This window comes from Mercenaria mercenaria, chromosome 14 (assembly GCF_021730395.1).
Source record: "Mercenaria mercenaria strain notata chromosome 14, MADL_Memer_1, whole genome shotgun sequence".
Classification (NCBI taxonomy): Eukaryota; Metazoa; Mollusca; class Bivalvia; order Venerida; family Veneridae; genus Mercenaria; species Mercenaria mercenaria.
This window is the reverse complement of record NC_069374.1, coordinates 34,572,333-34,595,949: the sequence shown is the minus strand read 5'-3', so window position 1 is coordinate 34,595,949 and position 23,617 is coordinate 34,572,333. Positions and strand designations below refer to the sequence as shown.

The following is a 23,617-nucleotide window of genomic DNA, read 5'->3' as shown; positions in this document are numbered from 1 at the left end:
AAAAAGTTGCTGAAATGTGATTGGCCACCTTTAAAACAATTTATGTGAAGCTTTATTTAGCTTCAAGATATCTTAAGTGATACCAGGCTTATAGACTGTTACACTTTTGTCCATTGACTCAGAAGTTGCTGTTTTCTTCATGTACACACCCAGTATATAATCATTGACAGGGAAAATAGAAAATAACACCTTTTGTTGTACAAATAAAGCAATCAGTTACATGGAAAAAAAAGATTGAATGTTCGCACGGAAAAGTATACAGCTGTTGCCAGTAACAGATCTGATACAAACAACATTACAAACACTTATCGAGAATATGAAAGAAAAACTAAATGGAAAGTGAAAATAAAGATTCTGTTTGAAAACAAAACTCCTTTAAGTCCTCACATAACGTTGAATTTACATTGTATTTAAGAATTAAAGTCTGCTATCAAATAAAAATTCTCTTGAAAGTTAAGCTACAGTTAAGGACTTTGTCAGGGGCCTCTGTGGCAGAGTGGTTAAGGTCGCTGACTTCAAATCACTTGCCCCTCATCGATGTGGGTTTGAGCCTCACTCGGGGCGTTGAATTCTTCATGTGAGGAAGCCATCAAGCTGGCTTACAGAAGGTCGGTGGTTCTACCAAGGTACCCGCTCGTGATGAAAAATGCACGGAGGGGCACCTGGGGTCTTCCTCCACCATTAAAGCTGGAAAGTCGCCATATGACCTATAATTGTGTCGATGCGACATTAAACCCAACCCCCAAAAAAACAAAAAAAATAAGGACTTTGTATATTGTACATGTTCAGTTAAATGTATTTTAGTGCTGTTAGGATACCTAACCTAATTTATTGACGCTTTAAAGGCACTGACCTCCAGAGTTTGGCGTAAAATGAGAATCGAACCCGGGCAGCCACGGCAATAAAAACTTTTCCACTGTCTTTACCAATACCACCACTGAGGATTATGTATTCTAACACGTTAAATATAGATATTTGTAATTATGGCAGTTTACCTCAAGTAAAGCGTTATAAACGTTTTTTGATTTTCATTGTAAAGATTAAGTAAAAACTATTTTTCATGTGTTTTGATAACATATAGTCTGTCATATATTAAGTTTCAAAGCATTCTTAAGAAATATAGCATTAATTTCCTGATACCTAAATTTTTTTCTTTTTAGCTCGACTATTTAAAGAATAGGTAGAGCTATTGGACTCACCCATGTGTCGCGTCCGCATCCGTGTCTCAGTTTGGATATGTTTTTGTATGTAAGCTGGTATCTCAGTACCCACTAATGGAAATGGATTGAAACTTCATACACTCATTTACTGTGATTATCTGACATGCAATGCACAGGTTTCATAATTCTACTTTGCATTTTTACAAAATTATGCACCTTTTTTGACAGGTTAAGTTTTTGTATGTAAGCTGGTATCACAGTACCCACTAATGGGATTGGATTGAAACTTCACACAATTGTCCATTGTCATGAGCTGATATGCATTGTACAGGTTCTATAACCCTGTTTTGCAATTTTACAAAATGATGCCCCTTTTTATTACTTTAATATTCACTCACTTTACAAGGCTGTTGAATAGTTGAGCATTGCTGTTCTCTGACAGCTCTTGTTGTTTGTTTTTTTTTGTCGTACGATGCCTTAAATAGATAAATAAATGCTGATTGTCAGCTGGAGATGATAGAAATTTCCTTATTACATTCAGTGGAAACGTGTTTCATGTAATCAATCAAAGCTGTATACATGTTTTCTTTCCAGGCTAATGATTACATTCAAGTTATATAAATTGTATATCGAAAAGGAATTGCTTTATTTTAATACACAGATGTTTTACAAGTATGACTTTCAAGTTTTATCGGTTAGAAAATAAGTCCCATAGGATATATAGGCTCGCACCAAAATTTAAAAACTTTGTTTGTATACTCTACTTAGGTATGCATCCAGTTTTACAACTAGTATGGTGGATTAAAAAAGTCAAGTGGAGATTAAACAGCTTGCTGGCAGACATATTTATTTTCTTCGCCATGAAGACGGGTAAATCGTCTACAAGCAACTACACCGGGGTGGACATGCTAATGGATAACACCAAACTTCTCCCCGCAACTAAGTCGATCATCATCAATCGGGGAGATGATGATACGGACAAAGGATTGATGAACCCGCGGGCAATGATATTTCTCGTCTTGTGGTACTTTTTCAGTTTCTGCACACTGTTCCTGAACAAGTATATTCTGTCCACTCTGAGAGGAGACCCTACAATGCTCGGTAGGTAACTCTAAATATTTATTCCTAGATATTAAACAGTCATAAAATGTGATCATCAGTTTCATTGACAGTTTACTTGCATTATGTCCCCTTCCAAAGAAGAGTATATTGTCTCCTTCCTATAAGGGTATTGTGTGCACTTACCAGAAGTGTATCATGTCCCCTCGCAGGAAGAGTTAGGCTGTTAGATTATGTTCTCATCAAAGAAGAGTATTATACCAAGTTCCCATGTTTGCAGGTGTTATGTACATTGTTGGCGGGTGTTATGTACATTGTTGGCAGGTGCTATATACATTGTTGGCAGGTGCTGTGTACATTGTTCCCATGTTTGTAGGTGTTATGTACATTGTTGGCAGGTGCTGTGTATATTGTGCCCATGTTCGCAGGGGCTATATACTTTGTGCCCATGTTTGCAGGTGCTATGTACATTGTGCCCATGTTTGTACGTGTTATGTACATTGTTGACAGGTGCTATGTACATTGTGCCCATGTTTGCAGGTGCTATGTACATTGTTGACAGGTGCTATGTACATTGTGCCCATGTTTGCAGGTGTAATGTACATTGTTGACAGGTGCTATGTACATTGTGCCCATGTTTGTAGGTGTTATGTATATTGTTGACAGGTGCTATTTACATTGTGCCCATGTTTGTAGGTGTTATGTACATTGTTGGCAGGTGCTATGTACATTGTGCCCATGTTTGTAGGTGTTATGTACATTGTTGGCAGGTGCTATGTACTGTACATTGTTGACAGGTGCTATGTACATTGTGCCCATGTTTGCAGGTGCTATGTACATTGTTGGCAGGTGCTATGTACATTGTGCCCATGTTTGTAGGTGTTATGTACATTGTTGGCAGGTGCTATGTACATTGTGCCCATGTTTGCAGGTGCTATGTACATTGTTGACAGGTGCTGTGAACATTGTTCCAAGGTACTATGAGGTTTGTTTTCAGGTGCTATGTATATTGTTCTCAGGTGCTATGTACATTGTGCCCATGTTTGCAGGTGCTATGTACATTGTTGACAGGTGCTATGTACATTGTGCCCATGTTTGTAGGTGTTATGTACATTGTTGGCAGGTGCTGTGTACATTGTTCCCATGTTTGTAGGTGTAATGTACATTGTTGGCAGGTGCTATGTACATTGTGCCCATGTTTGCAGGTGCTATGTACATTGTTGACAGGTGCTGTGAACATTGTTCCAAGGTACTATGAGGTTTGTTCTCAGGTGCTATGTACATTGTTCTCAGGTGCTATGTACATTGTTCTCAGGTGCTATAAACATTGTGCCAAGTTTCTTCAGGTGCAGTGGACAATGTTCCCATATTCTCAGTTGCTATAACTGCTGTTTTTAGGTGCCATGCAGATGGTGATGACAACAACCCTAGGATTTCTACAGATGTATTTACCGCTAGGATTTTATAAAGCTGTAGACAGAGAAGGGAAACCTCCAAACTTCTGGAGGAATATGATTATAGTAGGATCCATGAGGTAACTTAACTGTAATCATAGCTGTCTTGGAAAAGTGTATGTGTCTGGAGTGAAGATTTAGAAAGCACTGGATTGCTGATCTAGATGTTGTACAAATTTCCTCTGTGAGAATTTTACAAAGGCAGTACATTTGCATGCAGTTTTATACGTGATACCACTTAATATATGCTTTTTGAAGTAATTTGTTCTCAACCTCTGATTCAGATGTTGAAGAGGACAAGTTAGTCGGTGAACCTTAGGACTTGCACTGTAAATTGTAATGGATTAAACTAACTTAAAAAAAAGGAAATGAAAGATTTACATACACAATTGTTATGTAAGTGATTGCCAGATTTTTTTACCAAATTTGTAAAGCATCTTGTATTCTTATTTTGAATTGTTAATTTGTTTTTTCTCTCTTTACAGATTTGCAACAGTTGTGCTAGGGCTGGTAGCACTGAAGTTTGTAGCCGTGTCATTTACAGAAACAATAAAGAGTTCAGCACCAATATTTACAGTAGGAATATCATATATGATGCTTCGAGAATACACGGGCTTTTTTACAATACTTTCATTGATACCAATCATGTTTGGTCTAGGACTTTGCTCAGCATATGAACTCAGTTTTAATATTCAGGGATTTACAGCAGCTTTAGCAACCAATATAACAGAATGGTAAGTTCAGAATCTGGTGGAATTTGTTCAGACTTCTTCTTCTTCTTTTATAGTAATGGCAAATGTTCAATACTTAAGAAATAATAAGTTCCCAATCGTGGTTTATTGTAGAATAACCCTTGTTTTGAGTTCTTATATGTAAGAATATATCACGAAGGCCGTAGGCCTGTTTCGCATAAGAACAAAAAACTCGGGTTATTTTACGATAAATCACACTTAGGGACTTGTTTTTTTCGATTCTAACATGACATACTAGTATCAGCAGTGTTAGAAAAAAATGGTAACTACTTTTTACGACCGTGCTACGCACCTAGATTGGATGACATCATTGCACACGCATGGGTTATTGCAGAATAACCAGAGATAGATTTTGCTCTACATATATGTAGGTTATTTGCTGGTCGTGTTAGAATGATACATTATGGCCATGCATGGGGGATGTGGGTGGGGGGGTTAGAGAAGTAAAAGATTGTCAGGTTTCCTAGGCTACTCAGTCCACCTAGTGCTTCCTAACAGTTGTGATAAAAAAAAGGTGCAAAAAACCTAACACCTTCTAAACCTTAATTCCCGAATTATATGTACACATAAATTGTTTAGAAAGGAAATGTTAGTAGGGTTAGAAACAGGATAAAAGTGAAAAGATTTGTACTGGAATTATGATGTAAACTGACTACATGTGATGGTAATGTGTTCCACTGAACAACAGTTACTGTTCTAGGGAAAAATGAATTTTTATAGTAATCAGCTGTAGAAGATAATATCTGAAATGCCAGATGATTGTAGTGTCTGGTTACTTACACAATGTATAGGCAGATGGCAATAAAAGTATGTAAAGGAAGGAAGTTTTTATGTTACCATGGAGGTTTAAAAACAATCGTCTGTATGTTTATTGTTAAAGGCAACAAAGAAAACATTTAAAATCTTAAATGCCATTATTACCAATCTGTGATAGAATTGTATTATCAAGAAGCTTATGGGCTAACTATGATTTTTTTTGGGGGGAGTGGATGGGGGGGGGGGGGAGTGGGGGATGGGAATACACAGATGCAGCTATATGTAAGCTTGTTAAAAATTGGTAGTTCAGGCAAGAACAATTAACACATTGAATGCCAATTAGGTGACCAAACGTATTAGCCAGTATTTATTGCATGAATCTGCATTTTGTAAAATTCCATAGAATTACATAATAATTATATTTTATAAACTGTAATCATTCTGGCAACCTTGATTAACAGATTGTAGCCTGACTGAGAGCTATTCTACTCACTCAGTTCAAGTTTTTTTTGCTAGTTCATATCTCGGTAACTATTGCATGTTTTGGATTGAAAATTTACACAAGGCTTCCTAGTTACCAAACCTACTGAGATAAGCAAGGTAGATAACTCTTGATTAAATTTATTCAAATTATGGCATATTATCAGCTTTGAAAATGTGGCAAAAGTTTTGTGTGCAAGTAACTATCAAGCTGTATCTAAGTAACAACTGTATATATTGAATTGAAACTTCACACAATGATTTCTAAGTCTTCAGACCTATTGAAATAAACAAGTTGGATAACTCTTGATTGGACTTAATTCAAATTATAACTCTTTTTCGACTTAGAAAATAAATTTGTTTAAAGTTTTACATGCATTGCAACTATCAAGATATATGGTAGTGACAACTACATGTATTGGATTGGAACCTCACATAATGCATTCCTGTCTGACATCAGTGATCAGACCTACTGAAATTACCAAGTTAGATTACTCTTGGTTGAATCTGTGGCCCTTTTTTAACTTAGAACATTTGGTTATTGTTTCGCCTGCAAGTTGTTTTTATTGCCATAATAGATTTTAATTTTGTTGAAAATTGTAATAAAATAACTGCATAAATCTTGTCAAGTTATGGCCCTTGTTGGATTTGCAAGTTTTTGAATAGTAGAGTTTGCTGTCTAATGGACAGCCATTGTCTTTCTTGTTACAGATTTTTTTTATCGTTAAATATTGTGACATTTGTACTTGTTTTCTTCTACAGTTTACAGAATGTTTACTCCAAAATGCTTATTAGTGGAGAAAAATACAGATATACGTAAGTGAACATATTGTTATCGATTGTTTTCCGTAAATAACATTATATCTTCAATGATATTTTAGGATGAGTTATTTGCTACATCAATAGACATTCTGTTACATCAGACATTTCCCGAGGCTACAAGTTCGCCATCTTGTAAATGATACTCGTGTAGGTGGAAGAGTATCTTGACATATAGCTGACTTATGAATTGTATTGTCTTTTATTTGTTTATTTCTTTTATAATTTTTTTGTGGAACATAACAAACTTGTTATTTCAGTAAGTAGCAGCACTTTCACATGTATTGTAGGACATCAGACTCCAACATCTTATTGGCTGTTTCAGTCTGAAACTCCTGCATCTGATTGGCTGTTTAGATCTCATGTCTAGCATCTGATTGCCTGCTGCTGTCTCAAACACCAGCATCTGATTGCCTGCTGCAGTCTCAAACACCAGCATCTGATTGCCTGCTGCAGTCTCAAACTCCAGCATCTGATTGCCTGATGCAGTCTCGAAGTCCAGCATCTGATTGCCTGATGCTGTCTCAAACACCAGCATCTGATTGCCTGCTGCAGTCTCAAACAACTCCTGCATCTGATTGGCAGTTTAGATCTCATGTCTAGCATCTGATTGCCTGCTGCAGTCTCAAACTCCAGCATCTGATTGCCTGCTACAGTCTCAAACTCCAGCATCTGATTGCCTGCTGCAGTCTCAAACAACTCCAGCATCTGATTGCCTGCTGTAGTCTCAAACACCAGCATCTGGTTGCCTGCTGCAGTCTCAAACAACTCCAGCATCTGATTGCCTGCTGCAGTCTCAAACACCAGCATCTGATTGCCTGCTGCAGTCTCAAACAACTCCAGCATCTGATTGCCTGCTGCAGTCTCAAACACCAGCATCTGATTGCCTGCTGCAGTCTCAAACACCAGCATCTGTTTGCCTGCTGTACTCTCAAACACCAGCATCTGGTTGCCTGCTGCAGTCTTAAACAACTCCAGCATCTGATTGCCTGCTGTAGTCTCAAACACCGGCATCTGGTTGCCTGCTGCAGTCTCAAACAACTCCAGCATCTGATTGCCTGCTGCAGTCTCAAACACCAGCATCTGATTGCCTGCTGCAGTCTCAAACAACTCCAGCATCTGATTGCCTGCTGCAGTCTCAAACACCAGCATCTGATTGCCTGCTGTAGTCTCAAACACCAGCATTTGGTTGCCTGCTGCAGTCTCAAACACCAGCATCTGATTGCCTGCTGCAGTCTCAAACAACTCAAACATCTGATTGCCTGCTGATGTCTCAAACACCAGCATCTGATTGCCTGCTGCCGTCTCAAACAACTCCAGCATCTGATTGCCTGCTGCTGTCTCAAACTCCAGTATCTGATTGTCTGCTGCAGTCTCAAAACACCAGTATCTGATTGCCTGCTGCAGTCTCAAACACCAGCATCTGATTGCCTGCTGCTGTCTCAAACTCCAGTATCTGATTGCCTGCTGCAGTCTCAAAACACCAGTATCTGATTATCTGCTGCCGTCTCAAACACCAGCATCTGATTGCCTGCTGCTGTCTCAAACTCCAGTATCTGATTGCCTGCTGCAGTCTCAAAACACCAGTATCTGATTGCCTGCTGCAGTCTCAAACACCAGCATCTGGTTGCCTGCTGCAGTCTCAAACACCAGCATCTGATTGCCAGCTGCAGTCTCAAACACCAGCATCTGGTTGCCTGCTGCAGTCTCAAAACACCAGCATCTGATTGCCTGCTGCAGTCTCAAACAACTCCAGCATCTGATTGCCTGCTGCTGTCTCAAACTCCAGTATCTGATTGTCTGCTGCAGTCTCAAAACACCAGTATCTGATTGCCTGCTGCAGTCTCAAACACCAGCATCTGATTGCCTGCTGCTGTCTCGAACTCCAGTATCTGATTGCCTGCTGCAGTCTCAAAACACCAGTATCTGATTGCCTGCTGCCGTCTCAAACACCAGCATCTGATTGCCTGCTGCTGTCTCAAACTCCAGTATCTGATTGCTTGCTGCAGTCTCAAAACACCAGTATCTGATTGCCTGCTGCAGTCTCAAACACCAGCATCTGATTGCCTGCTGCAGTCTCAAACACCAGCATCTGGTTGCCTGCTGCAGTCTCAAAACACCAGCATCTGATTGCCTGCTGCAGTCTCAAACACCAGCATCTGATTGCCTGCTGCAGTCTCAAACACCAGCATCTGTTCTCTTTAGTTTTATAACCTTTGACCTAAGTGATTGAGGTGTAACTGTGATAGATTTTGGTCTTAATTACTCCTATTCATAATTTCCAAAAGAATCAACAATTTATATGAATTTTATTTTATTTCAGACCAGCAGAGCTGCAGTTTTTCACAAGTATATCATCAGTTATTGTACAAATACCTGCCTGTTTCTTCATGATAGACTTTCCATATGCAAAACAGACATTAGATTTAACCATGTTGACTGCTTTAATTATGAATGGAGTATTCTTTCATTTTCAAAGTATATCAGCATATGTGCTAATGGGATATATATCACCTGTAACACATAGGTAAGTGTAGGATATATTTAGAAGATAGTTTATAGAGGCTTTAACCTTTATCCTGCTAAATTTCTAAAATGGACTGGTCCATCATTCAATTTAGGCAGTACCATTTACTATTTGAAGGGACATTCACTGAAAATTTACTGACTATAGCGAATTTGTAGGCTTATCTTGGTCTGCACTGGTCGCAAATGCAGAATCACTTGCCAGCAGCAGCATAAAGGTTACGTTACACTTGTTATATTATTTTACCCTCTGAAAATGGGGGCAGGAGAAACATTTATTGCTGGCTTGGCAAGGAAAGGCAGGGTTTTTCAGGTGGCAGATCACCTTACCTTCACCATGCCCAATCGTATAATTTACCCTATCATTGAAAATGTTTCAATGGTTATACAAGAAAAATGATCTTACATGTGTTTTCTCAGCCTAAAGCTGGGGTTTCTCATTCATTGATACCCCTCTGGTTTGGAAACCCAAATCTCACACATGCTGGATCTTTCTATACCTTTTTTCCCATATGCCTGTATGAAGTTATGGCCCTTAGTTGTTTTTAAGATAGTTATTAAACCCCTTTATAAACAGATTGTTTTTAGAGTGCACTTAAGTCCAGTGGTTCTATTTTTATTGCAGACTCTAGGACCTGTAAGAAGCAGGTTATTTTAGTATTAAAATTTCTAAAACCTATTTCTGATATTACAGTAGTAAGGTTTCAGATAGAAATAAATAATCTGTGTCTGAAAACAGTTCTGTTCTGGAACACACAGGATTTTGTTTGTATTTTATATCTAGAAATTACCCCTCAAGATTATGTAGAGCTGAATTTATTCCTGTGCCTGTTGTAACTTGGCTACCATTTTCTTCTTTCAGTGTGGCAAATACAGTGAAGAGAGCTTTTCTTATATGGTTATCTGTGATAGTGTTTGGAAATCCAGTGACATTCCTTAGCGGCCTTGGAACGATCACTGTGACAATTGGTGTATTGTGTTATACCAAAGCTAAAGAATACGACGGTGCAAGACTTGCCTTAAAACTTTCTTCTGATTCAGAAATACAAGTGAAAAATACAAAATCCCGAGACTCAAAAGTTAAGATTGGCAATGGGAAGACTCAAGTTTGATTTTAACTGTAGTTAGGATTAATAGTAATATAATTAGCTAACATATTAAGTAAATAATCTCAGTTAATGAATAATGGTTGTTAATGATACTGGTTATGTTTTATTAGCTCACCTGTCACAGAGTGACAAGGTGAGCTTTTGTGATCGCTTTTCGTCCGTCGTCCGTAAACTTTTACTTTAAACGACATCTCCTCATAAACCGCTAGGCCAATTTCATCCAAACTTCACAGGAATGATCCTTGGGTGGCCCCTTTTCAAAATTGTTCAAAGAATTGAATTCCATGCAGAACTCTGGTTGCCATGGCAACCGAAAGGAAAAACTTTAAAAATCTTCTTGTCCAAAACCACAGGGCTTAGGGCTTTGATACCTGGTGTGTAGCATCATCTAGTGGTCCTCTACCAAAATTGTTCATCCCCCTAGGGTCAAATATGGCCCCGCCCCGGGGGTCATATGGTTTATATAGATAAATCTTCTTGTCTGAAACCACAACTCTTAAACCTTTGATATTTGGTTTGTAGCATTGTCTTATGGTCCTCAACCAAAATTGTTCAAATTGTATCCCTTGGGTGAAAAGAGGCCCTGCCCTGGGGGTCCCAAGTTTTATATACACTTATATAGGAAAAAGCTTTAAAAATCTTCTTGTCTGAAACCATATGACCTAGGCTTTTGATATTTGGTATGATGCATTGTCTAGTAGTCCTCTACCAAAATTGTTCAAATTATTTTCCTGGGGTTAAAAGGGGCCCCCGTCCTGGGGTCACTTAGTTATTATGTGAGTTATATAGGAAAAATACTTAAAAAATCATCTGATCCTATTTCCAAGACTGTTTAATTATAATTACATGATGAACCCAAGTAATATGATGTCACTTGACTGTGACCTTGACCTACTTTCTTGTTTTTTCAGATACAGTCTTGAAATGTTGATGACATACACAGTTTTGCACACAAATCGTAAAACTGAATTTCATTGACCATGAATGTGACCTGCTGACTTCCTTAATATTTTATCATCAGTTTGACATTTGAAACATGTAGCTCATATTACTCAGGTGAGCGATCCAGGGTTATCATGGCCCTCTTGTATTATGAATTGTGAAATTGTTAATTTTTGGAGGGGTCAGGGCGGGAATAACTTTCATGAATTTCCAGGTTGAATTTATCCACGAAATTTAATTTACTATCACAACAGCAATCATTAAGTGCTGCGTGGTGGCTGTAAAAAGTTTCCCTTACTTGGATTCAGTGTTGTTATATTTTCATGGAGTCATTTCAATTGATGTGTAATACAGTTCCGCTTTAGCCAGTGCTAGGGGGCGTGAGAGGTGTTGCATATTTCATAACCTCTCATTAACAGACTCAGTCAAACCAAGTCTGCTATTATTCTGCTTTGTTGCATTCTTTGCTTCTAAAGGATCTTTTTACAGATTTTATAAAGTATTAAAATTCTCATTATGTCTCCCCCAGGAGACATATTGTTTTTGCCCTGTCCGTACGTACGTCACACTTCATTTCCGAGCAATAACTGGAGAACCATTTGACCTAGAACCTTCAAACTTCATAGGGTTGTAGGGCTGCTGGAGTAGACGACCCCTATTGTTTTTGGGATCACTCCGTCAAAGGTCAAGGTCACAGGGGCCTGAACATTGAAAACCATTTCCGATCAATAACTAGAGAACCACTTGACCCAGAATGTTGAAACTTCATAGGATGATTGGTCATGAAGAGTAGATGACCCTTATTGATCTTGGGGTCACTCCGTCAAAGTTCAAGGTCACAGGGGCCTGAACATTGAAAACCATTTCCGATCAATAACTAGAGAACCACTTGACCCAGAATGTTGAAACTTCATAGGATGATTGGTCATGAAGAGTAGATGACCCTTATTGATCTTGGGGTCACTCCGTCAAAGGTCAAGGTACAGGGGCCTGAACATGGAAAACCATTTCCGATCAATAACTAGAGAACCATTTGACCCAGAATGTTGAAACTTCATAGGATGATTGTACATGCAAAGTAGATGACCCCTATCGATTTTGGGGTCACTCCATTAAAGGTCAAGGTCACAGGGGCCTGAACATGGAAAACCATTTCCAATCAATAACTTGAGAACCTCTCGACCCAGAATGTTGTAACTTCATAGGATGATTGTACATGCAGAGTAAATGACCCCTATTGTTTTGTTTTCCGTGAAAGGTCAAGGTCACAGGGGCCTGAACATTGATAACCAGTTCCGATCAATAACTTGAGAACCACTTGACCCAGAATGTTAAAACTTCATAGGATGATTGAACATGCAGAGTAGATGACCCCTATTGATTTTGGGGTCAGTCTATTAAAGGTCAAGGTCACAGTGGCCTGTTCATGTAAAATCATTTTTTGGAAATAACTTGAGAACCACTTGACCTAGAATGTTGAAACTTAACAGGATGATTGGACATGCAGAGTAGATGACCCCTATTTATTTTGAGGTCACTTGATCAAAGGTCAAGATCACAGGAGCCTGAACAGTGACTTGAGAACCACTAGGCCAAGAGTGTTGAAATTTAGCGGGATGACTGGACATGCTAAGTAGATGATCCCTATTGCAGCCAACCATCAGTGTCTCTTTGACTTTCGCTCCTGACCCCTATTGACTTCTTGCCTATAGGACTTTGCATTGGGGGAGACATGCGCTTTTTTACAAAAGCATTTTCTAGTTCATTTTGTGTTCAAAGGTCAGAATAACTGATATCCACACAAATTAGCCGTTTGGCTAAAACCACCAAACTCCATGCCCACAAAAGTAAATCATTTCACAGTTTTGTCCATTCAGATATCATCAGTCTATTATCATTTTTACCTTATAGTTATACTGTTGCAAAGTTTTGGGTTATGATTACAGCATCTACAGATTTACAAAACTGCCAAATGTTTCTCAGATGCAGTGCTTTTATGTATTATTTTGTAGTTTTTTGTTTGGCTGTGTTTGGGGTGCTCTGTGCTTCTGGGAAATCTACCCTTACTGATTTGTTTTGTTTTTGTCTGTCAATCCTTATAATTATCTATAGACCAAAATTATACTGTAAAGCCTAAATACTGATTTTTCCACATAGTAATTTTGCAAGTATTGGTCACAAAGTTTAAAACTGCTATCAGCATATCAGCAGGATTAACAGTGGACAGGATTTTTTTTTATCTAAATCATAGCATCTAATAGGTTGCGTGCACACCCAGTTAGCTCAGTAGGTAGATGACAAGGCTGCTAATTGAGAAGTTGTGCATTCAGTTACTTGCTGAGACAGTGATATTTAACAGAAGTCATATACCTGAAATTAGTTGGCAGCCACACCTGATCCTTGCCAGTTGTGAGACATGCAGTTTTGACTAGAAGTTGTTACAGTGTTTTAAGTATTACCTTTATTAATTTCCTATCCTTGTCTCCAGATTTAAGTCAAATGTTTAATAGATTTAAATAAGTAGTATTATAATTCAACTTCTTTGCCGTACTTTACCAGTATTTAAACACAGCAATGAGGTAACTCATCCTGCAGAATAATGAAGGAACTTGTTTCCCATGCTTTACCGGTATTTAAACACTGCAAAGAGGTAACTCATCCTGCAGAATAATGTAGGAACTTGTTTCCCATGCTTTACTGGTATTTAAACACAGCAAAGAGGTAACTTATCCTGCAGAATAATTTAGGAATGGGTAGACCTCTATCCAGTTATTGTACACACCTATTAATCATTTCAGTGTGTGAGGTTTAGTGTAACCCCATTTTGTTATATCATTTCAATTCTGAAATGTCTTTTACACAAAATAGTAGAGCGAATAAGGCAGCTCTCTTGGTGCCTATATGGCTCCAATTATTACGTCGATGTAATGCCAGTATTGCCATCAATTGCCGGTAATCTATAAAGATCTATCAAAGTTTTTTTGTGATTGGCAGCTTTTTATAGACTGTAAGTGCTAAACATGAACAAGGACATCGGACATTATGCTAGGGATTTTGCCCTAAGTTCAATGCTATTTCTTGACTTCAGTAGCTGTCTACTATGAAATATTTTAACACAATAAATAAACTGATACCATGCAGAGTATCAGTTTTATTGACATTTTTGAAAATAAACGAAACTGAAAAAATAAAAGTGGAACAAAACATTTGGTCCCTAACTGTACTTCAGTTATTTCCACCCGAGTGCCCATGATAACACTGATGCATTGATCATATCCTATTGTTTGTTTTCTATACATCTATTGCTATACTCTATTTATACACATGTACAATACTGACCGGGCATTATGTGGAGGATTATTATTGAATACATGCAGTGGTGTAGCTGGCCATACACTGGCGTAGTTGGCCTTTTTCAGTTGAACCGGAGGGGTGCAGGAGACTGCCTATTCCACTGCGGGTTCAGGGATGCCTTACTTTCAGCATTTTATATCAATGGAACTTCACTAGCTAGTATCAACATTTATATAGATATTCTTGGGGTGTCTGTGTTAGTTCTTTGAGGTCCTTACTAGTATTTCGGTTGGCTTCGAAATAAGTTTCAGACGTGTGAGCGAATTGATTTTAATTCTGGGGGTGTCAGTGTTAGTTATGGGCGAGTCAGTATTAGTTCTATGGGTGTCAGTGTAAGTTCTGGAAGCAATTAGGTTAGTTAATGAGATGGTGTCTGGTGTAGTTTTTGTTAGGGTATAGGATACTGGATCGAATAAAAGCAAATGTTGCTCTTAAAATGCATTCTAGGTTCGCTTCAACTGTGTCCTACAAAAAGGTAAAAAAATTGCACCTTAGTGGCACTATTCCCATAGAAGTTCGTCTGTATTTCTTTGTCATGTTTACGTTGAAGACACATAATTATGTAATATGTCGAAGCCACTTGCTTGCTTCTTGACTAATGACAGATGCAGTTGTTTCCTGATGACACTCAATAGACAGACTTAGACTGTCAAGAGGTAACAGATCTGATTGAAAAATTCATAAGATATACTTATAAGGATCTGTCTGCTTTTTAGCTTCACTTTCTATGTCTCCTATTTATTTAGTTTAGTGTTTTCTGTGCTTGAAATATTTACAAAAATGAATAAAGATTTATATTTGTAAGGTTTAGGAAACACATGCAATAAGTGTCAAATATTTATGTAAAAATTTATTTGCTGACACCCTGTACGTAGTTTTTTTCAATTTTAAACACTTTCCCACCCGTGACCAACTGCCATTTTTGCAGCATACGTATATAATAATTATTTACAAAGGCATGTGAACTATTTTGTTGCGTCACTGGTGGGAAAGATGTTTAAAACGTAAAAATGATTTATGTTCATATTTTAATAGAAAAGAGAATGAGAAATGTCTACAAAGTCTTCTTTTTTGTTCATGAACTTGTAAAATGAAGTCGCATTTATCAAGAAATGGTCCTTAACTATCATAACTATGCAATATCAGAAGTCTATCCCTATGTCACGTTTTCCTTAATCGGATAGGCAATCTGAATAGGAAAATGTCCGAGGTCCTTTGTTAAATTACACTATTATTTATAAGTATTGAAGTTTTATGCTGCCTTCTTTGCATCTTAGAAGGTTCATTTGGTTTAGATTTTTACACGCCCGTCTCTGGAAGAGCCGGGCGTATTAAGTGAACACCCGTGGCAGGCAGGCGGTCAGCATCCAAAAGCATGTCCGCCCTCTAAGTCGAACAGTTTTCATCCGATCTTCACCAAACTTACTGACAGTGTTTCTGGGCATAATGTTTCGCCCAAGTTCGATAACCACCCAAATCACCAAAGGCACTCTAAGATTATGGCCCTTGAATTACTCAAAATCTGCGAAATTAGCCTTGTCCATTCAAACAGTATCCATTTGTCAATTTCATCCCACATGGAACCTCAAAAATACCTTGATTCCTTAGGTTAACAAGACTTACAACATCAATATTGTTTTCTTTATGATACGTAACTGAATATTTAGACGGGCGTATTTTGTGACAGTTTGGCACTCTTGTTTGTGATAGAACACAAAAGAGGACACATATTTAATTAATCCAGGTACTTTATTACTTGTTTGAATGTCTGATGTAAAGACACTGGGCTTAAGTTAAACCTTTATTTAGGTAAATCAGTTGCAGAATTAATTTTTGAAATTTGTGGTCAAGTATCTTTGAAGCTGGGTTTTAAAGGGACTATTCCACACATGTTAAGGGAAAAATAATTGATCTCAATAATCCATAAAAAGTGAGTACTCTGAAAGTGACTAGTGGTACAAACTTATTGACATAAGATTTTTGCAAGATATTCTTATAAAATAACCAAAAATCATTGTGCAGGAGGTAGTAAACCATTGCAACACTTTTGAAATAATGCAGAAAATTTACATAATTTTTCTGTGTCATAGAATATTATACATTCTATGCCAAACTTGGTGGAAATGAACATGTTGAAAATTTTCACCCAAACTGTGGGTGAGTAACTTTAACAGGAACATTGGACTGAGAAGTTTCAATTTGTGGAGACAAAACTTTTAATTTCTGGTAGCATCTGCAAAATGGTTTGCTCTGGGAGTCCAGCCAAGAATATCAGGATTCTTCAGTGATCTGACTGAAGAATCCAATACCTGATTGGTTGATTTTGAGCATAGTTTATAATAATGTTATTGGATATATCAGAGTGAAAATAATTGTTGCCAAGACAAACATATATAAAATGTTTGTGGCAAGAAAACTGTGGCGTGAAAACTGTTACATAAAAAAAACATTACTACGCTTATAATGAATAATAATACATATAGGCACTTATATTTAGTAAAAGTCTACAGTATACACTTATGGAATGGCTTGCTGGTCAATAATTGGAACTATTGCCCAGGGTCCAAAGGTCACTAGTTTTGACTATTGACTAGCAAGCTATTTAATAAGTGTTTTATTACAAGACCAGTAGTTAGAGAAACTGTTAGCGAACAGTATGGATCTTGACCAGACTGCGCAGATGCGCAGACTGGTCTGGATCCATGCTGGTCGCAAAGCCACTATGTTGGTTTTCCCATGGCGCAGCTCATATCATTTTAATCAAATACAGTTTAATATTAAAATGAAAGTTCAGTTGTATAAAAAGCAACATTTGGCTGTTGTATAGATAACAAGTAATTTTACTGTATCATGATACAAACTTATTATGTCCCCCACTGGGGGAGACATATTGTATTTGCCCTGTCCGTCTGTCCCACTTCATTTCCGATCAATAACTGGAGAACCATTTGACCTAGAACCTTCATAGGGTGGCACGTTTTATAGAGCAGACAACACCTATTGTTTTTTGGGGCACTACATCAAAGGTCAAGGTCACAGGGGCCTGAACATGGAAAACCGTTTCCGATCAATAACTTGAGAACCACTTGACCTAGAATGTTGAAACTTCATATGATGATTAGACATGCAGAATAGATGACCCCTATTGATTTTGGGGTCACTGTTAAAGGTCAAGGTCACAGGGGCCTGATCACGGAAAACAATTTCCAATCAATAACTTGAGAACTACTTGACCCAGAATGTTGAAACTTCATAGGATGATTGCACATGCAGAGTAGATGATCCCTGTTGCAGCCAACCATCAGTGTATCTTCGACTTTCGCTTCTGTCCTCTATTGACTTCTTGCCTATTACTACAATGCATTGGGAGAGACATGCGCTTTTCTACAAAAGCATCTTCTAGTTTCGTTAAAAGTTAAATTCTGGTTTATCTTGAAGTACCAATAAAAGGTCTAAGTCCTTGGAAATGAGATAATGAGTTTAAACTGTTACTTGTAGTTAGGATTTAATTGCATTTTAAGCTTCAAATATATGCTTATTTCACTATTAAATGGTGAATTATACGAGGTAATTTGTAAAGTTGGGATTTATTTGATATTTATTTGTATTAGTTGTTAGTTAAATGTTTATTATTTATTGTATGTATGTATAATTTAACATCGTCAACATTTTGTTTTTGTCCTATTGTTCAAAACAATATAATGATCTTTGTATTTTGGAAATGTTTGCTTAATCAAACAGCAAATCAGGGTGGTCAATAAAATTGGGGAGCTGAAGTTTTGATATTTTAACATGATATAAAACACTGAACCCTGTGGTAGCCCCAGTTTGGCCCAAAGGATCTGGCTTGAACAAACATGGTAGAGAACCACTAGCCTGTGCTATATGAACAGTAGCTTAACTTTGAGCATTGTACTTTTGAAGATTTTTTAAAGTTTCTGAAAACCAAAACACTGATAAGCCTCCCTGGACGGAGCCAAAAATGGTCCAAGAGTCGTGGTTTGAACAAAAACAGAACTGTTTATACTTTCTGGGTAAAACCCTCTCCTTAAATTTTACTGACCTTCCTACACGTTTGTCTTGCTGTGTCATGCTTTTAGCTTAATGACAGTGTAAGACTTGTCTCTTTGAAGCATGACTGAAAGAGTCAGAATTATTCAGTCTGTCATTTATTGTACATCCAATTGTCCTTCAATTAAAAACAAAGCAGTATTAGGAAAATTTATGTTTGTATCAAACTCATTCTCTGTTGTTGCTTTCTTTCATCTTTTCATAAAAAAAAAAATTCTTTACTTTTTTGAAATAAGTCCTCTGAGTTCTGAGTATTTAAAAATAATTGAGCCTCACTATGAGAAAACCAACATAGTGCATTTGCGACCAGCCTGGATCAAGACCATCCTGCGCATCCGCGCAGCCTGATCAGGATCCATACTGATTGCTAACAGTTTCTCTGATTGCAATAGGCTTTGAAAGCGAACAGCATGGATCCTGACCAGACTGCGCAAACACACTATGTTGGTTTTCTCATGGTGCAGCTCATTTCATGTTTTTGTACTTTTCAAATCAGTTCTTGTATCAGTTATGTTTTGGTAACTTTATCATATAATAATAATTTATGAAGAAAGGTATTACATTCTATCAACTAGATTTCTTTTTGAATCATGTTTTCAGTAGTTTCAATAGTGTGCTATATGTCGATATAACTTCAAGTGTGCCGTGTCTGTTTCTAATTAACTGTTGGGTTCTAGGTCCGTAAAAAATATAATGATACAAATCAACTGTTGGCACACTTGGTCGATTATGAGCTGACACACATATTGACATACCAGAAATAAGAAGCCCTAAAACTACTTTCGAGAATACTGAAAAAAAAGCTGTTCATTTTATTTTACAGATTTTGATCAAACGAAATTGATTTTCTAATATTTTAATTTACAACTTCTATTATGTTATTATAATGGTTGCCTAAAATCAAAGGATTTTCTATTACACCAGCAGCCTAATTGTTATTTTAATGAGCTGTTATTCAACTCCTGTTGTTTCATTTATATTTCATATCTTTTGCTTTTTACTATGGGGCCAAAGTCACAGCGCATATCTGCATCAACTCTTTTATGACATACAGATATTCTTATTTTGTAATACAAAGTTAAATTTTATTTGCCATCAGTGCAAATGCAGTATGTTATAGTTATGTGTCAATTGTTACTATTATATAGTTTATATTTTCACATGAACAGTGGGCAATAAAATGTTAAAACACACAAAAATCCTTTTTCTTGTTCATTTATGAAATAACTTGAGTGTCAGCAAAGTCACATGTGTACCTATGTCTGTGTGTCACAATGAAAGATGTAACAGTTACTACGCTGTGTTGCATATTTAAGCTAATTTTCTAAAATGGATTGGCCCATCATTCATTTTGGGCAGTACCACTTGTTTATAAATGGGGAGTTCACTGAAAATTTACTGACTGAATAGGGACCAGTGCAGACCATGATTAGCCTGCATGTCCCTGCAGACTAATCTTGATTTGCACTGGTCGCAAAGGCAGAATCACTTGCTGCCAGCAGGCAAAAGGTTAAAAAGTCTTGAAACACTGCATCAAAATTCTGCACAGAACTTTATAATCAGATTTAAAGAAGTACATTCAATGTCTGAACTATCCTTACTTAGGTTCAAGTACAAAGAATCAGTAGAAATCTTTCAGACCAAAGCAGGAATGATACAATGTAATTTTCTGGCAAGTTTTGGCAGCTTTTAAATTAGTGACCCAACGTAACAAGAGGGTCATAATGACCCTATATCGCTCACCTGTTAAACTTGGCCTTGGAATCATCAAGATAAACATTATGACCAAGTTTCATGAAGACAGGGTCATAAATGTGGCCTCTACAGTGTTAATTAGAGCTATCACTAAAGGTGATGAATGTACCCCCCGCATGCACTGACACAGTACACTGCAATTTGACGCACACAAGACAGCATAATTATGTGGACTGTATATATATAGACTGTATGTATACAGTATAGTAACAAAAAACAAAGTCCCATAACTATGCAGAATATTTATCTAAAAGAATGTAACATGCACCATGCACAACTAGGGTTGGTACTGATCACTTGTGTGAAGTTTCATTAAATTGTGTGCAAGCGCTTGGTAGATTAGGCACGCACAAGATTGCATATGCAGACTGTTATGTACATAGTATGTTAACAAGAAACAAAGTCCCATAACTCTGCAATGTTTGTCGCTGAAAGAACCTAACATGCCCCATGCACACTACTGTTGTTACTGATCACTCTTGTGAAGTTTCATTAAATTGTGTCAAGGGGATGAGGAGAGATGGTGTGCACAAGATTGTGTCTATGTATATAGTATAGTAACAAAAAAACAAAGTCCCATAACTCTGCAAAAAAAAATTCTGAAAGAACCTAACCTGCCCCATGCACAACTACTGTTGTTACTGATCACCTGTGTGAAGTTTCATTAAATTGTGTCAAGGAGATGAGGAGAGATGGTGCGCACAAGATTGTGTCTATGTACATAGTATAGTAACAAAAAACAAAGTCCCATAACTCTGCAAATTTTTTTTTTTTTCTAAAAGAACCTAACATGCCCCATGCACAACTACTGTTGGTACTGATCACTTGTGTGAAGTTTCATAAAATTGTGTCAAGGGGATGAGGAGAGATGGTGCGCACAAGATTGTGTCTATGTATATAGTATAATAACAAAAAAACAAAGTCCCATAACTCTGCAAATATTTTTCTAAAAGAACCTAACATGCCCCATGCACAACTACTGTTGGTACTGATCACTGGTGTGAAGTTTCATTAAATTCTGTCAAGGGGATAAGTAGAGATAGTGCGCACAAGATTGCGTCTACGGACAGACAGACAGACAACCTAAAACCAGTATACCCCCCCTTACAACTTTGTTGTCGGGGGGTACAACAAGCTTTTCCTTTGATCTGAGTGGTGACCTAGTTTTTGACCCCATATGACCCACTTTCTAACTTGGCCTAGAAATCAACATTCTGACCAAGTTTCATGAAGATAGGGTCATAAATGTGGCCTCAAGAGTGTTAACGAGCTGTTCCTTTCATATGACTGGGTGACCTTTTAAGGGGTCATAACTCTGGAACTCATGATAGGATCTGGCCAGTTTTCGAAAGGAACCGAGATACTACGCCAATAAAAGTTGTGTGCAAGTTTGATTAAAATCAATTGCAAAACAGGGTCTCTATCGTGTTCACATGCCAAAAATAGCAAATTTTGGCCTTTTAATGGGCCTTAACTCTGAAACCCATGATGGGATCTGGCCAGTTTTCGAAAGGAACCGGGATTTTAAGCCAATGCAAGTTGTGTGCAAGTTTAATTAAATTGATTGCAAAATTTGGTCTCTATCGTATTCACAAGCCAAAAGCAGCAAATTTTGGCTCTTTAAGGGGCCATAACTCTGGACTCCCATGACTGGATCTGGCCAGTTTTCGAAAGGAACCGAGATATTATGCCAATAGAAGTTGTGTGCAAGTTTGATTGCAAAATGTGGTCTTATCATGTTCACAAGCCAAATTAGCCAAATTTGGCCCTTTAATTAAGAGGCCATAACTCTGGAACCCATGATGGGATCTATCCAGTTTTCCAAAGGAACTGAGATATTATGCCAGTACAAGCTGTGTGCAAGTCTGATTAAAACTGATTGCAAAATGTGGTCTCTATTTTGTTCACAAGAAATTGTGGACAGACGACAACGGACGGACGAAGGGCGATCACAAAAGCTCACCTTTTCACTATGTGACAGGTGAGCTAAACAAGAGCTGTCTGATGACAGCGCGCTCGACTATTCGAAGAATTGATTGAAGAATGGGGTCAAAATATTTCCACGGATATTCAAACAAAAGAAATAAATAGATTAGACAAACAATGTTCCTGTATTACTTTGATTTCGATAAGTCTTGCACTAAATGGCAATATATGAGCCAATTTCAAAGTCCAAAAAGGGCCATAATTCAGCCAAAATAGTTATGTACTCTTGCCTACAAATGAAAATTATAATGATAAACAAGTGTTCAAAGTATAAAAGCCATATGTCAAATAGTTTTGACAAAACATGGACTTGTATGAAAACAGAACCAATTTCAAAGTCCAAAAATTCAGCCAAAATAGATGACGGAGTTATGTTCTCTTTCCTACAGATAGAGACTACTATACTAAACAAGTGATAAAAGTTTAAAAGCCATATGTCAAACACTTTACAAAAAATATGAACTGGTACGAAAAACTTAACCAAGATTTCTAAGTCAAAAGGGGCCATAATTCAGCCAAAATCTTTGATGGAGTTATGTACTCTTGCCTATAACTGGACATGGTGATGCTAAACAGGTGTTGAAAGTTTCAAAGCTTTATCTCAAAAGACTTTGTCAAAATATGAACTGGTACGAAATATTAACCAAGATTTCTAAGTCAAAAAGGGCCAAAATCCTTGATGGAGTTATGTGCTCTTGCCTATAATTGGACATGGTGATGGTAAACAAGTGTTGAAAGTTTCAAAGTCTTATCTCAAAAGACTTTGTCTAAATATGAACTGGTACGAAAAACTTAACCAAGATTTCTAAGTTGAAAGGGGCCATAATTCAGCCAAAATCCCTGATGGAGTTACGTACTCTTGCCTATAACTGGCCATGGTGATGGTAAACAAGTGTTAAAAGTTTCAAAGCTTTATCTCAAAAGACTTTGTCTAAATATGAACTGGTACGAAAAACTTAACCAAGATTTCTAAGTCGAAAGGGGCCATAATTCAGCCAAAATCCCTGATGGAGTTATGTACTCTTGCTTATAACTGGCCATGGTGATGGTAAACAAGTGTTGAAAGTTTCAAAGCTTTATCTTAAAAGATTTTGTCAAAATATGAACTGGTACGAAAAACTTAACCATGATTTCTAAGTCAAAAGGGGCCATAATTCAGCTAGAATCTTTGATGGAGTTATGTGCTCTTGCCTATAACTGGCCATGATGATGGTAAACAAGTGTTGAAAGTTTCAAAGCTTTATCTCAAAAGACTTTGTCAAAATGTGGACTGGTACGAAAAACTTAACCAAGGTGTGACGGCGATGCCGATGCGGCCACTGACGCCGTGGTGAGTAGGATAGCTCTACTTATTCTTCGAATAGTCGAGCTAAAAATGTATGCATTTTTAATTC

General features: G+C 37.4%; 1 protein-coding gene across 2 annotated transcripts in view; it reads left to right on the top strand.

Annotated features, from left to right (window-relative positions):
* The window catches only part of LOC123527241 (solute carrier family 35 member E2A-like), a 39,590-nt gene extending 19,891 nt beyond the window's left edge, over nucleotides 1-19,699 (top strand). For both annotated transcript variants that reach the window (XM_045306583.2, XM_045306584.2), the window contains 6 exons: nucleotides 1,929-2,261; nucleotides 3,618-3,753; nucleotides 4,159-4,407; nucleotides 6,424-6,477; nucleotides 8,804-9,007; nucleotides 9,869-19,699. In XM_045306583.2, coding sequence (XP_045162518.2) covers nucleotides 1,931-2,261; nucleotides 3,618-3,753; nucleotides 4,159-4,407; nucleotides 6,424-6,477; nucleotides 8,804-9,007; nucleotides 9,869-10,118 — 1,224 coding nt within the window. In that variant the 5' untranslated portion in view covers nucleotides 1,929-1,930 and the 3' untranslated portion in view covers nucleotides 10,119-19,699. The remainder of the gene's footprint in view (nucleotides 1-1,928; nucleotides 2,262-3,617; nucleotides 3,754-4,158; nucleotides 4,408-6,423; nucleotides 6,478-8,803; nucleotides 9,008-9,868) is intronic.
* The last annotated feature ends 3,918 nt before the right edge of the window (nucleotides 19,700-23,617 follow it).